General features: G+C 45.2%; 1 protein-coding gene and 1 long non-coding RNA gene across 11 annotated transcripts in view; one reads left to right on the top strand and one right to left on the bottom strand.

Moving 5' to 3' along the window:
* The window catches only part of LOC146443686 (uncharacterized), a 56,617-nt gene that overhangs the window by 11,456 nt on the left and 30,305 nt on the right, over nucleotides 1-14,856 (top strand). For 5 of the 10 annotated variants that reach the window (XR_014849186.1, XR_014849181.1, XR_014849183.1 and 2 more), the window contains exon 3: nucleotides 11,938-11,990. The exons of 4 other annotated variants lie outside the window; for them this stretch is intronic. This is a non-coding gene — a long non-coding RNA (uncharacterized LOC146443686). Of the gene's footprint in view, nucleotides 1-3,689; nucleotides 4,432-11,937; nucleotides 11,991-14,856 lie in introns of those variants that run through there. One more of the 10 variants, XR_014849187.1, reaches the window with a different exon arrangement.
* LOC146443687 (cytochrome P450 2D17-like) lies at nucleotides 4,510-14,484 on the bottom strand. Its single transcript, XM_085048262.1, has 9 exons — nucleotides 14,070-14,484; nucleotides 11,613-11,784; nucleotides 10,729-10,881; nucleotides 9,957-10,117; nucleotides 9,652-9,825; nucleotides 7,683-7,824; nucleotides 6,886-7,073; nucleotides 5,798-5,939; nucleotides 4,510-5,670 (listed from the first exon to the last, which is right to left on the bottom strand). The coding sequence occupies exons 1-9, from the start codon at nucleotides 14,280-14,282 to the stop codon at nucleotides 5,492-5,494; spliced, it is 1,524 nt and encodes a 507-aa protein (XP_084904388.1). The 5' UTR covers nucleotides 14,283-14,484; the 3' UTR covers nucleotides 4,510-5,491.

The following is a 14,856-nucleotide window of genomic DNA, read 5'->3' as shown; positions in this document are numbered from 1 at the left end:
ATAAAAAGAAGCAGTAAACCCATCACAGCTTGATCTATGATCTCAGTGCAATCAGAGGAAAAATTCCTGATGGAACAATTGGTGCAGCAGCGATGGAGAGCTCAGGCTGCAAAGTGATGCACCTACAAATGCTGTGCAGGTGGTGCTGATGTGCAGCCAGGGCCTCAAATGCCCCTTCCCCTGGGAGGGGAGGCACCTCAGAGCTCATTATCTGTGTGCTGAGGTTACCTTGCTGGAGCCTCTACAGCAGGATCCCGTTTTGAAAGCATCATGACTCAATGTTCAGGGTTTGTCTCATGTAGTTATAAACCAACATGTGGAATGGGAAGCAACAGGGGGAATTACCAGCTCCCACACAACTGCAGAATTGTGATTTCTTCTGAGTTACAGAGACATGCTGGGATAGCTCACACTCCTGGAGAGCTGCCCAGATGGGCACAGTGTTTTCAGAAAAGACTGGCTGGAAACAGTGAGGAGTGGTTGTGTGTTGTGCAGAGGAGTGCCCAGAAGTTTGCTGATGGAGAGGTGAAGAGCCAGCTGAGTGCCTGTGGATAAGGAGAAGGTGGCAAAGCTCCATGGGCGGTGGTGTGCCAAGCACTCACTACAGACTTCTTGATAAAGGAGAGGAAGTCAATAGAGCAATCCCACACAATCACAGGCCTTAGGACTAACTCATGGTGGGCTCTAATTGGAAGGGCTGCATGGTCAGGCACAATCCAGGTGGTTTAGTTTCATGACATAGGTGATTGATGAGACAACTGGAGGAGATGCTGTGCTGGGTTTGCTGTTCACAAAATAGGAAGAATTGATTCAGGATATGATGGTCAAGGGTAAGTTTGCCAGCAGCAACCATGAAACTGTGAAATACTAAATCCTGCAAGAAATCAGCAGCACAAATAACCTTTCTGCCCTTACCTGCAGGAGAGCAGGTATCATTCTGGCATCTCCTTAGAAGGATCCCAAAGGGAGCTGCCCTGGAGAGGGAAGTGGCCCAGAAGAACTTCCCTCTTCCCTCAAGAAGTTGGTTGTTCTTTAAGGGCAGCTCCTCAAAGCATGAGATCAGTTCATCTCATTTACTTCTTTGACACACTAAAGCCTTTAACACCATTTCCTACAGTATCTTTGTAGTTAAATCAATGACATACAGACTGGCAAGGCAGGTGATAAAGTGGGTGAATAATTGCTCAGACTGTGGGGCTCAAAAAAGTGGGATCAGCAGTACAGAGTCCAACTGGATGATCACTAGTGATGCACCTTAGGTATCTTTCCGGTGGCTGATAAAGTTTAGAGTATTAACAAGGTGGCTAATGGACAGAGAGCACTCTTGACAAGTCCAGCCTGGGAGAGCTAACCAGAGCTGAAGTCTGTTTGCAGAGTAGCCTGGAAGTTTGTTGGCTTTTGAATACCCACCACATTTCAAACAGCTCTAGTGTGAGGTCTCAGGAGACAGAGCTGCAACAGTTCCCAACTCAGTGGGACTGGCTTGAGCAGGTGGTTAAATGATAAAAGGTGATCAAGGGCTTCCTCCCACCTTGATTTTCATGACCCATGTACTCAGGTGACAGTGAAAAATGGGAAATGTGGTCCCAAGAATGTCAGTGGACATTTCCTGATCACCCCACCAGTAAAAGGAAGTTACCTTGCCTCTTTCACTTTATTTTGAGCTCGACCTTTATGAACTTCAGCTGAAAAATATCTTCCTGCGTCCTTTCAGCTTTGAATACCTTGGCTAGAGCCAAAGGCTGTCAGACTCCCATCGTTCACCTGTGGGCAATGACAAGGATGGTTGATCAGAATTCAGGAAGTGGATTTAATTTTAATGAAAATCACCCTGGAAGGCCATCTCAATAGGAACTCTCCAGCTTCTCTGCTTCCTGTGGCTCAGCCTTGACATAAAGTGACAAAGCTGGAACCTGAGAAATGCATCAGCTTAAGAAAAAAAACCCAAAACCCTGCACTGACATAGTCTTCCCAATTTGCATCTTTCCAAAAGGTCACTTGGTAACTGATCCTTTCCTGCAAACTTGACAGCTCCTCCACTTTTTGGCTAGTAGCAGGGACTGCCAGTCCTGCAAAGGACTGGAACAAATGCTATAGCTTTGTAGTTTCAAAAGAACAGTTTTCAAAGCCAGCAAAGAAACAATAGACAACAAATCTCTTTCTGACAGAGTGAAAGAGAAAAGGGTAATTATTCTTCTGAAGAATGAAAGATGTTCATTTGCATTTTTTTTCAATAAAGCAATATTTTGAGAAATTTTCAAGTTAGGCAAAAAACCCTCCAAATCCATACATATTAATTTTAGCTAGCTGCTGCCCTGTTGTGCTGGGTGCATGTCTTTGACTGTGCACAGTCAATTAAGAGATGGACTAAGTGAAATTACAGAAGTTGCATGCAGACATCACCAATCTTTGACTGAAGACAGTGAAATGCAAACAGAAAGGCAGCTTTAAGAAAAAAACCTATTAGTATTGCAAATCAAAGCATCCAGAAGTAAGATAATGCAGGAGTTGCCTTTTTTTTCTTTTAAGCAATTGTAGTTGAGCCTTTTTGTCCATATTGTCCATGAGAGCATATTTACTTATAATTACATGCTATATTTCCTTTTTGAAGGACCCTCCCTTTATTCAGGGCACAGAATAGATGAAGATCACTTACTAATCTGGTTTTAATTACAGCATTTGTCTTCAAAGTCTATTTTGCCACCTACTGTTCCCACCCTGCCCATAAAGGTGGTTTAGATGGGCTTTTCCAGTGGTCATCAGTGCCTGCATGGGTGAGGAGCAGGCAGTCATGCCCACAGTATCCCTGTGAGATGCCACCAGTGGAGGCAAAGGACCTTCTAAGTGTTGGTACCCGAGAGAAAAAGTCTGGAAGCTGCCACCCACAGCTGTCCAGGGCCAATGCCCAGCTCCCATCTGAGGCTGCAAGCAGCTTCTGCAGATCGCCCTGCAGCGTTGGCACCTGAACACAGAGGTCACAGATTAGCGCCTGTTTATGGAAACTGCTGTTTCAGCAGTTACCCACTATCACATATTCCTCTCTCCACAGAGGTGGGTGAAACCCTACTAATGGCCAAAGAATCACTCTTCCTTCCCTGCCTCTTTGCTTCAAGCCTGGAGATAGCCAGGAAGAACTGGTCACACAGCATGAATATTTCTGCGAGGTTTCAGTAATTTTTTGTCCAACTCCCAGCAGACTGACTGCTTTCCCCTTAACACCTCCGATGTAGAGGGATGCAAACCTCAGCAATTTCTCATTCTGGAGGAGGAAAATCTCTTGGAACAATATTGGTTAGTGTGAAGCCTGCTGCTCTTGTTCCCTGGCTGTCCATCTCTCAGGCTACAGCAGAGCTGAGGCTAGAGAAGACCCCAGAAACCTTTCCTCTATAGTGGCCTCTTCTCAGCCCAGAAACATGGCATCCCACCTAGTCCCAGACATTTTTCAGTCCTTCCTCCACCTCCTTTTTTCAGCCCACGATCCTTCTTTTGCATGCTTTGCCTTCAATTGAACGGCCTCTCTATCTCTGACCATTTTGGTGCTGGAAGGGGCAAGGGGTGCATGGCAGAGATCAGCTTCACACTTGTCATTCACCCTCAGCAGCAGCAATAACCACCACCTGCTCTGCTCAGACATCTCAGGGGAAATTCAGATTGAAAACTGAGAGCTCTATCAAGTGCACGCAAACTGGTTTTCAAGTGCTTGTAACCTAGCCAAGTTTGAGCACAGTTTTAGAGAGCTGGTGCAATGTGTCTGGTTACAGAGGGGGTGGGTCAGAAGGGGCGGGGCCTGGGAAGACCACGCCTACCGAGGTCGTCGGGCTCGCGCCGTCCTCGAGAGCTCCCACCGCCTCTTAGAGCTCGTGCCTCCCCTCACAGCTCGCACCGCCATCACAGCTCGCACCGCCCCTCACAGCTCGTGCCGCCCCTCACAGCTCGCACCGCCCCTCACAGCTCCTGCCGCCCCTCACAGCTCGCACCGCCCCTCACAGCTCCTGCCGCCCCTCACAGCTCCTGCCGCCCCTCACAGCTCGCACCGCCCCTCACAGCTCGCACCGCCCCTCACAGCTCCTGCCGCCCCTCGCAGCTCGCTCCTGCCTCGGGGCCGGGCTGGGGCTGTGATTCGGGACGATGTATTTGTTCCCTTCGCCTCCGAAACGCCGCTATCGGCTGGTGGTTGCTCGTGCAGCTGGGCTTTCTCCCAGTGCACTCTTATATGCTAGAAGGACAGCCCCCCTCGGGTATTTTTATCCAAATACACGAGTGTCGGGACCCTCTCTGAAGTTAAGCTCTCTTTAAACACACTCAGGTACGTGCTGGCCACTAGAAACCCAAACAGGTCCAGTTCGGTGTCATTGAACAGACAGAAGAGTAACACTGAAAGGATCGAGAGAGACGCAGGTGCGGTGCTGGGTGTGAGGAGAGAAACCTCAGGTGAGTATCAAAGGCAGGAGCACAGCAGGACTGAGGCAACCACAGAGAGGAGGGGTGAAAAAGACGATTTCACATCACTTTTACTCTTTCCGTTTGTTTTGTAGATGAAAAGTATAAATGTGCAATTCCTGCTGAAGTACAAATCTTAATTACGTTGATAAGTATTTGCATAATTCAATAGCTTTCATAGCTTCCAAAATGACTATTACACAAAATTAGTAGTGCACGTGTGCACGTGGTTTCAGGTATTTTTTTTTTTAGTGGTGGTTATACATATGAGCTCCTTTATGCTATTGTCTTTTCAGATGTGGTAAGGCAGCTACTACTAATTTAAACATCAACATATCTTTACATCTTTCAAGACAATTTGTCAGGAATATTGCAGGAGGAAAGAGAAAGGTAAATCTGAAATCTATGGCCATACAGGTTCAAACAGTGTAACTCCATCCATTTGTGAGTTCCAAAACTGCCCAAGAGTTGATTTATGTTATGCTGGGAAAAAACGTTTTCATTAGAGGAGACAGTAAATCTAAACACCAGGATTCCCCTTTAAATTTATTTATAAAAAATTCTGTATTTCATAAATTACATTCTTCTGTGGCTGAAACACCATGGATTATTTATGCACTCCTTGGTATTTACTCCTACTGAAGGCATAGTGTGACATAAGGGTTGTCAGGATTAAAACATACTTTCTTTGAGGCTATAAATTAAGACAACGCAATATTTGTGCAACACACAGGAGTATGTAATAAACAGGAAGGAATGACGGGAACATGTATGTCTTGGATGGTAAGGTTTTTCAGGAGCACTGCTCTGAAACTACATTTAAATGGCCATTTAAATATCCACCTCCTTGCTGTTGGAGCTGAAGCTCTATTGAAGATCCACAACGCGGATTAAGCTAAACAAGGTATTAGCCTACATCCTTACTTTACACAGATGTGGCCTTCTGCACAATCTTGAGATGGAACCTGGCACGATCCTGCCCAGACCTGCAGTGTTACTGACAGAGTTTGGGAGGGTGGTGCTCTGTGACTGAAAGGAGAGCAGTGTGCACTTATCTTGGGAGAGCTCGCAACAGGTATGGGTGTGGGGAGTTTATGAGTGCAAACTGACCATCCTCCCGTGGCCTGGGCTGGTCCTCAGGGAGCACAAAAGTGAATTTCTGCAGGAGAGTGGTAAAGAAAAGAAAGAGCTCCATCCTGGCCAGCTGTTCCCCAGGACAGGCACGGCGACCTGCAAGAAGAAAGTAGAAAGTGTCTGTCAAAGAAAGAGGGCAATAGGCTGGAATCACGGTGGGGGAGAGCAGATCATCCTCCTGCTGTGCTTCTGACTTGCAGCTGGATCTTCCCCTCAGATTTACCTGCTGAGAAGGGCATGAAAGCCTCTGGTTTCACAAACTGCCCCTTTGCATCCAGGAAGTGTTCAGGGTAAAATTCATTTGGTTTCTCCCAGACTGTCTCATCCTTCAGCACGGAAGACAAGTTGGTGATGATTGTTGTTCCCTGCACTCCCCCAAAAGAGGAAAAACTTAGGTGAGAACAGCAGCATTATCTTGGCACAAGGGAACAGTGCTGGTCCCTCTTTGGTCCGTGGCTCCCATCTAATAGCCACCATCGTTTGGTGCCTCAGCATAAGGCACTAATTTCCACTTCTGCACCTTATTTGAAGCAGAGGTAAAGCAGGGCCCTTTTCCAAAGGCATATGCTGCCTGCCCTACACTCTGAAGCATATGAGCTTTCTCAGTTTGTATCCTTACAGAGGCTGCTGCATGCAAATGCCAGTTTCATGGTTACACATTGGAAACAGCCTCTGCTTCTCAGATCCTCCCAGACTTGTTTTATAGCTGCAGAGAAAAAGCTGACTGACAGACTTCAATGCCCAGCTTTCACAGGGACCATGGAAAATCGCAAAGCTTTCCTGTGTCATATGTCAAGGTTCTAAACCAGAGGAGATACCACAAGGCTATTTTAAAAAAAGATAATAATTTAAAAAAAAAAGCAAAAAACCCAGGCTTGAATTCTGCCACTGCTGCCATGGCAGCTGCTTGTCACAGTGGATCAGGTCTGAATGCCATGGCATTTGAGTAGCTTCAGAGGTTAGAATTCAGCTACTACCATCTCAGGAAAGCCAGTAAGCTGGTGCTGAGTGCCTCCTGAGAGCCTGTTAGGCTTCTTCCAACGCAGACAGAGAATATCACTACTCATCAAGAGGAAAGGAAACCTTTGCACTGAGCTGCCACTGCACTTGGGTTCCCATACAACAAGCCTAAGCCTAGAGCACAAATATGACCATCTGCCTGAATTTAGCCTTACAAAATGTCCTATTTTAGTGCTCAACAGTGACTGTAATTGGGGCTGGAAGCTGCAGAGCTGGATGGGATCATCCCCACCCCATGCCTGGCATCTGCCCAAGGAGAGGATGCTGTATGGGGTATCTGGTCACGGTCACCTTGGGAATGAAGAAGCCTTGCAGCTCGGTGTCCCGGTACGTCAGGTGAGGTAGCGCAGTAGGAACAATATCCCCGTAGCGTTGCACTTCATGGATCACAGCATTAGTGTAAGGCATGCTTGCTTGGTCCTGCATGGTGGGGGCTCTCCCCGTGCCAATCACCTTATCAATCTCTGCATGGACCTTACCTGAAAGCAGAACAGATGCTAAGGAATTGGAGGACCCTTAGATAACCAGAAGGGGCTGGTACAAGCTGAAGGAAGACTGGCTGCATGAGACTAGGTACTGTGTGAGAGCAGGACAAGCAGTTAGAGACAGGAACAGAAACTAGACAGGAAGGCATTTTTCAGTTCACCAGTGTCATTTGTATAACTATTCTTTACTCAGTGTCTTTAATAAAGGCTTTGCCACTTGACATGCTACCTTACCCCTCCTCTATGCAGCTTGAAGGCTACCTGGGCATGCAACATTAGAGAATTTAAACCAATCAGCATCTATTCCAAATATTGGAAAAGGGCACACTAATATTGGAAAAGGGACCACTGCAAGCCCCCAAGTGAAGCCTCAAAATGAAGGCAAGAGTGAACTCGCCCTTCCAACTCCAGTCTTTTTATCAGGGCTTCCCCCCTGTCAGAAGTCGTTTGGGAAGTGTTTCTCCTGGTTTCTGCTAGACCAACAATCACCAAGCTGTTCCTCATTGCAAAATCCCTCAACCATGGAGAGATGATGTCCAGTCTGCTCACACAAAAATGAGTCTTGAAGGGAAGAGGCAACACTTCTGTAAGTTTCTGACTTACTCTGTACTTCTGGGTGGAGAAGCATATACAGCAACGCCCAGCAGAGGGTGGTGGAGGTGGTCTCAGAACCAGCTGTAAACAAGTCTGCAGTCACCAGACGTAGGTTGTTATAGTGAAAACCGTTCTCTTCAGCTGCCTTACCCTGTGGAGAGCAAACAAGTGGGTGATTGGAGCAGGGGTATTTGCTGGGCAAGAAGACCACGGTCCAGAGAAGTACTGAGAAGCACTAGATCAAGTTTTTAGCATGTGTTCCCATTTTTCATTGGAAGAGTAGAGCACAACACAGGCAACAGTCTGAGCATGACTGATGTACTTTGTAACCCTGTTACCTCCTTAATTTGAAGGTCCTCAACCACCCCCAATATACTCAGAGGAGAATGGTATTCCTGCCTTCAGGACAGAAGTAAACACCTTATGCTCTCAACTCAGACAGCAGGCCCCTGCCACTTGCCACAACATTTTCCCTCAGAGGACGTGGAACACAGTTATTCAGGTTTGATCAGATGATAAAACCCACAGACTAGAGAGAGGCTGCATTGATGAGGCAAATACAAACTTAACATTATTTTAAGAGGGTTATCTCTAGCTATGCATTACAGATTCTCGCTGGACCTGCCCTGATATTTACTTACAATTGAAAAAGAAAAAAAGGATCAGGATATTATTGCTGCCTATTAAGTCTGCAACACCACTTTCAGCAAAACTGGTCTCTCATCCAAATGCTAATTGAGCTCAAATTTGTTAGCATATGAGATATGACAAGCTCTCTGCATGAGTTCATCTGCTTGTCTTTTCTAATCCTCTTTATACTTCCCTTTCCTAGGGATTAGCTGCTGTTAAGTTATTCTGTATATTTACATGCTGTTGTAATATGGATAGCAACTAATAATGCATTTAAGACTCAGCTATGATTCTAACAAAAGATCTCAGACAAGGGAGTTTGGGACTGACTTGACCAAAGTTACCTCAGGAGAGGGATTTATCAGACTGGTTTATCAGGTGATCTTAGTGAACAGAAGAGAGATGTGACAAGAGGCAGCATGGTCAGGCTCACACACACCCCCAAGTTGTACTGCTCAGTGCAGAGTAATGTGGGTCACGTTGCTCTGCTCATGCAAGCTCAGAGGGGCAGTGCATGGGCTGGAGGTGCCTGACACCCACAGCATGGCAGGGTTTGTTATGCAGAGCAGCAGTCCAGCCTGAGGACATGGATGGTGGAAGCAATTTGCAAGCAGCATTTGCTAATATTGCTCATCTGCCACTTGAAATTTAGTGAATCCATGAGCAGAAACATGGATGGATGGATGGATGGATGGATGGATGGATGAGTTGATGCAAATACCTTTGATTTTATACTGACTTTGTGCCTGACTGAAAGAAAGACTCCTTTTAATTTCAGTGAAGTTCAGATTTAGGCCTTCCTCTGATATCTAGGGAACAAGTTCTTAGCAAGAAATTAAAAAATATGTATCCCAAACGAGACACTGCAGTTTCAAGTCATAACTTAGTTGAAAGACAGGCTACGGACACGGAAAAGCCAGTCTGTTGCTCCAGTTTTGTAACTGATTTTGAGGCATCAGTCATCGAGGCACTGACATTACATAGAATCTTGCATGTTGACTTCTTCCCTGGTGCAAACTTAGGACCATTAGTGAATTCTCAATCATTGCTTTTTAAAAGCCTTCAAATTTTTGGAGGCTGTAAAGAAGGAATTTGCTAGATTCTGATGGAAATGTGAAGGCAGAAAATGGAAACAAGAACATCAGCAGATAATGTGGTGTCTTAAGACAATAAAAGAGGTTATGGCATGAAGAACAGCGTTCTTCTCAAGATACAATGCGGAATGAAAAAAATACGAAATTAGTTAGTAAGGGGTTTTATACAGCTGTATGAAGAAAGTCAGCTTCACAAGCTTGAACAAGCAAAGAAACTATTTCTGACACCAGAGGGTCTGCTGGTGTTACCCTACCTTCTTCATTTCTTTTAAAAATACGTCAGTGAAATCTCGAATGTGATCAGGGTCCCAGGTCTTCATATGCTGATGTAAGAACACATCTAGGAAGTCCATGACTTCCTTTTGTTCTTTAAAGACTTTCTGTGCCACTCCAGGGATGCGCACCAAAATGGGTACCACGTTAAGGAGCTGGGGTGTGAGAACCAGAGAGAGAGAAGAGAGAAAGAGAAAGAAGATATTATGTGATGCAAAAAAGAAAAATGATGAAAACACAATTCTCTCAAGCAACAGTGAGCAGCTTCTTGCAACTTGTGGTTTACCTGAGGCAGGAATCCAGTTTCTTCATTACGGGAATTTGACAGGGTATGTGACAGTTTTTTGAATGTCTCATCATCATAGTCAAAACGATCTCCAAAGACAATGGAGCAGATCACGTTGAGGACTGCATTACTTAGAAAAACGTGTATATCAAAAGCTTTACCTGAAAATGGAAATGGAGACCAAGCAATTAAGCTCAGCAACACCAAGCTGCTGGACCTCATCTGTCATGATGAGAATACACAAATGCCTCCTTGATGCCACCAAGAGAAAAAGCCCCCAAACCACTCAAAGCATCCTACTAGGAAGTGAATGTCATCTCATTCTCACTAATATTTGGTTGATCTGTTTTGAAAGGAGAAAACTCCTAAGAAAAGATAAGTTGCAGGGTTGTTCTGTGATTTGTCAGGTAACACTTTGTTTTGTGTCTAGATGGCAGGCTGTGAACTCTCAGCCGCACTTTCATTGCACGTGATTGTATCAATATGTTCCACTAAACTTCATAAAGGTTATAGTTACTCAGCTCTGGGAATAATTCCATTTTACCTCTCTTCTTCTAATTTCCTATGTGTTTACTATTTCAAATGGATTAGTGTTACAGTAGCCCCACTGTGTAACATAGAAGTGGCGCCAAGGAATGCATATAGACTAGAAACACTGCATTTGCATGGGAAGAGAGCACTGCATGCAGACGAGTGGCTGTACTATTACTTCTCTCTGCATCACTGTATTGTCTTTTTCTGTGATTTCCCCATCCTTGTGGATGGCACAAACCTTCTTCAGACTTGACTGCAGAACAGAGAAATCCAGCTTCTTCTACCACTCGCTCCTCCAAGGATTTCTTTCCCATCCCAAAGTTCCTCAGAGTAGAGAGTGCGAATCTCCTTTGCTCCTTCCAGACGTGCCCATATCTTGCTATAGAAATCCCTGGAATTGTGGATGAGCAACAAATGTCAGATATCTGACTTGCACATCAAGTGAATTTTGCTAGGGAACAGCAATTGTGAGTCTGGAGGTACAGGTCTCTGTGGATAGATAAAACAGTCTGACCTTGTGTAGCTTGTTCATACAGCAATTCTGAAAGGAATCACTGCACCTTCTAATGCCTGTGCATGGCTAGCAAAGGTGTGTGGGGATTCAATGGGAGGAACAAGGGCTGCTAAGGAAAAAGGAATTACTCCCCCAAAACATTCAGCATTGTTCCCGTAGCCTGTGTGAACTGAGTAGCAGCTTGTGCCACTGCACAGGAGCTGAGGATGTGAGGTGGGCAGGACACTGGATAATACTCTCTCTTGGGTGAAGGTCACCATATATTTTTGTGACAACAACTTGCATGTAACATTCTGCATAAGCATTCTGTTTTATACAAGCACAATAAGCACTAATCAGTGGGCATTGGGAGCTGACAGGAAAGTTGTACCACTGATAGTGTCCTTAGTCAGCTGAAGAGGTGTGTGCTTGCACCTGGAACTGTACTACAACCACTAAGTGGAGCCCCATTTAATCAAATCTGACTTTGTCACCGTGAAAGGGTGCCAGACATACAAGGAGGTTGATCGAGGGACATGAGAAGGTGCACCATACCAAGAAAATCTTCCCTCTACCCAATCTTTCACATGCTAGTGCCAGCAAGGAATGACCATTATCATGGGACTTGCCTTCAGAATTCTCTCCATAGCCCAGATGTTCAAATATTGGAAAATAAGGCCGGTCAGCAAAGTCCTCTGATTTGTGGACCAGGGCTTCCTTCATGGTTTTATACCCATTCAGCACTACTACGTTCGTCCAGCAGTTCTGCAGACTGAAGATGTTTCCAAACTTTTTCTGAAGCTGCCAAGATAAAAAAGTATGTCCCTGAAAATTAGCTGAGAGTAACATCAGAATTATCACCATAATCCTTCCTTAGGGCCTTTACTCTTTAGTGATTTTTGAGGTGCCTTTATTGAGAGATCTTCAGCTGATCTTTGACCTTTATCTTTGCAGTACAACAGCTCAGAGCAGTACCAAGCAGCAGCTGAACCAGGGATCAATACTCTGTAAGTCAAAAAATTTAGAATACACCTATTCTGGCCAAACTGAACATAGTGCAAGTACTTTGGATTTTGTCAAGAACCTTTTTGGGGATTTTCAAAGACTGAATGATCAATAATGAATTATTTGCTAATATTTCTATTTATTTTTATCTGAAAGACTAAGTAAGTCTTGAGTTAGCTGAAGAAAATATTGATAATAAGGTGATATGTAATTTCTTTTTAAAGACGCATTTGTTCCTAAAGCTCTAGCCAGAGACAGGTTTCCAGAAACTTGGTTGGAAAAGGCAATTCCACACTGGAGTTTCAGGTCAACTTTCTCCCAAAAAGGAGTGTACACATCTAGTATGACTTGTAACTTGTTCACACCCTGTATCTGCTGTGATCTGTAAGCAACATAATGCTGAATCAGGATGGCTGCACAGGTAATCCTGTCAATCATACACTCACCATGGGAGCTGGCCATGGAGCAAAGTCTTCTCCAAGTAGAAAAGCCCTTTAACCAGACACAGACTCCTGGGAAGGCAGGTCAAAGCTCCCCTGATAGTTAGGAACACTGAACAAAGCTCAGGAGCATGCTGCTCAGAGACAGTGCAATAGTAGCAATGCACCACAGGGGTTTTTTGGGTTTGTTTTTTGTTTTGTTTAAAAGCTAAAATTCTTCATTTCTGCACTGCAGCATTACAAGGAATTGAAGACCTTAACGCTGTATTAACAGTAGGGTTGAAAATGGAATTAGCACTTCACTGGCACAAGAAATTAGTCATTACTGGTCAAGATTGTGGTTAGCATGACCCTGACATGACATAATTTGAAAATGGTAAGCTTTTGGACTACATGCAAGCAAATAATGTAAATGCTGTACTTAGTTTCTCCATTTGGCAGGTTTTGGACAGACAGCTGAACAGTGCTGTCCTAGAAAAGAGGCCTTTAGAGTTTGCAAGCTGAAGCACAAAACCCCTGTGGTTTATCTGCTGCCAAGCTGTGCTGTGCTTTCCCCTCGAGAAAAGCTAAGCCCTGACTTTGAATAGGAATGCTACTGAGATTTTGGGCATTGCTGCTGGGGCAGATCCCACAAGCTGATCTCTTTAACTGAAACTGTCACATGCCTGCAGGCATGCTTCAGTAACTCACAAGGAAGCCTGCCATTCTGCAGCCACATTCCCAGCCACACAGATACTTGTTTGTCTTCCCTTGTTCGTACATCTCCTGTTCCTTTGCACCCACGCCTGCCCGCGTTAGGTTGGTAGCCAGCTCTACGGCATCACCTATCACTGGGGGCACAGCAGTGTCTCCCACTGAGCTCACAGGGAGATGGGGAGAGAGAGGTTGGGAAGTACTGATGTTTGATTATCACTTTATCTACACTGGCCATGTCAGTATCCATAGGCAGTGACTTGCTTCATCCTGGACTTTAGAGAGGGCACTGCCCTATGGCTTTGTGCAAGGGTAGTGTTACTGAAATTGGCCAAAAATAAACTTTCTAACACAATTTGAAGTACTAGAAAGCAAACATTCTTTATTGTAGCACTAGACTCCTCTAATAGAATGCATTTCATGAAACTTTACAAGATGGTATTTATTCCATCGTGGTCATACATATTCATTGCAGCGTGCTTCCGAGCTAATACATAAACATCACTTTTCCTCGGACTAATCTGCACGCATCTGCCTCCTACTGGAAGTTCTTCTGTGGTCCTAGAGGATCATCTAAAGGTGTCTCTGGGGGTCGTACTCACTGAGTGATTCAATATTACAGGTGGCCTTTCCTTGAACTTTTTCTTTGGGCATGCGCTGTTGCTTCTTGTTACATAACTTGCCATAACTCCCACTATATTCCTCATTATCTGTTTATCCACTGTTTCCAGCTACATTTATCATCCTGTGTGCATACTTTTACACTCTTTTACCTTTTTTTTTTGTTTGTTTGTTAGTCTTTAAGCCCTATTTAGCAACTTCAGGGGAACTAAAAGTTCCTATTCTGTGTGTTAGGTATCAGTAGCTGATGCCAGGGTGTGACCCGCTCCACCCTGGACGCACGGCGGATTGTATGAGGAGTGATTTGTTGCAGAGGCTGCCACTCACCTGGCCGAAGGAGTGGTGGGGGTTGCTGAAGTCAACGGAGAACATGGTCCCGATGAACGGCAGCGATGCTGGGCCCGGTGGGTAACGGCTCCACTTCTTTCTGCGCTTCATGAAGTCAAGCAGTAAAGCAAACACTGTAAGGAAAATTGCTAGTATAGAGGTGTTGCTCCAGAGGGATGACACCAGGGACCCCAGCCACAGGAGCAATGCCATTTTTTAGCCTGTCTACTCCTTGATCTTCCTCTTTTGACCCAAGACTGTTGCTGCCTCCTTTTGTCGTCTCCTCTCTCTCACTTCCTTGCCCAGACAGCTGTCCCTTTCTCTGTGCTTTCTCCTCTTCCCCACACTCCCTTTTTATACTGCTCCTCTCTCCCTGCACTTCCTGGTCACTGCATGTGAAACGTGGCTCAAACTATAAGCTCCTCCTCTGCTCAGGACGAGTTCCGCCTTTGGGGAGTGGTGATGAGAGTCATCCCTCCTCCTCTCCCCCTTTGTCTGCCAAAGGCGTCTTAGTGACAGCTTCTGCTGATAATGCCTTCAGTGGAGCAGGACTGGGTGAGCCCTGGGTATTTTGGTGCCAAGGAGAAGTTCACAACAAGCAACCAACCTTGCTGCATTGTCATGGGGCGATTTAGAAGGAGTTCGTTTAAATGTGCGTCACCTTCTTGTTAGCACAGGCATGTCAAGGAAGAAGCAGCTCCTAAACACAGATCACCCAAATTTCTGTTTGCAGGCTAAGGATAGGTTCCATCGGAACTTGAGAAAGCTCAGGTTAGGTCAAACATTC

This window comes from Lichenostomus cassidix, chromosome 1Aa (assembly GCF_008360975.1).
Source record: "Lichenostomus cassidix isolate B80296 chromosome 1Aa, HeHo_3.0, whole genome shotgun sequence".
In the NCBI taxonomy this organism is placed as follows: Eukaryota; Metazoa; Chordata; class Aves; order Passeriformes; family Meliphagidae; genus Lichenostomus; species Lichenostomus cassidix.
Note: the sequence above shows the minus strand (reverse complement) of the source record. Positions and strands in the feature narration are given on the sequence as shown.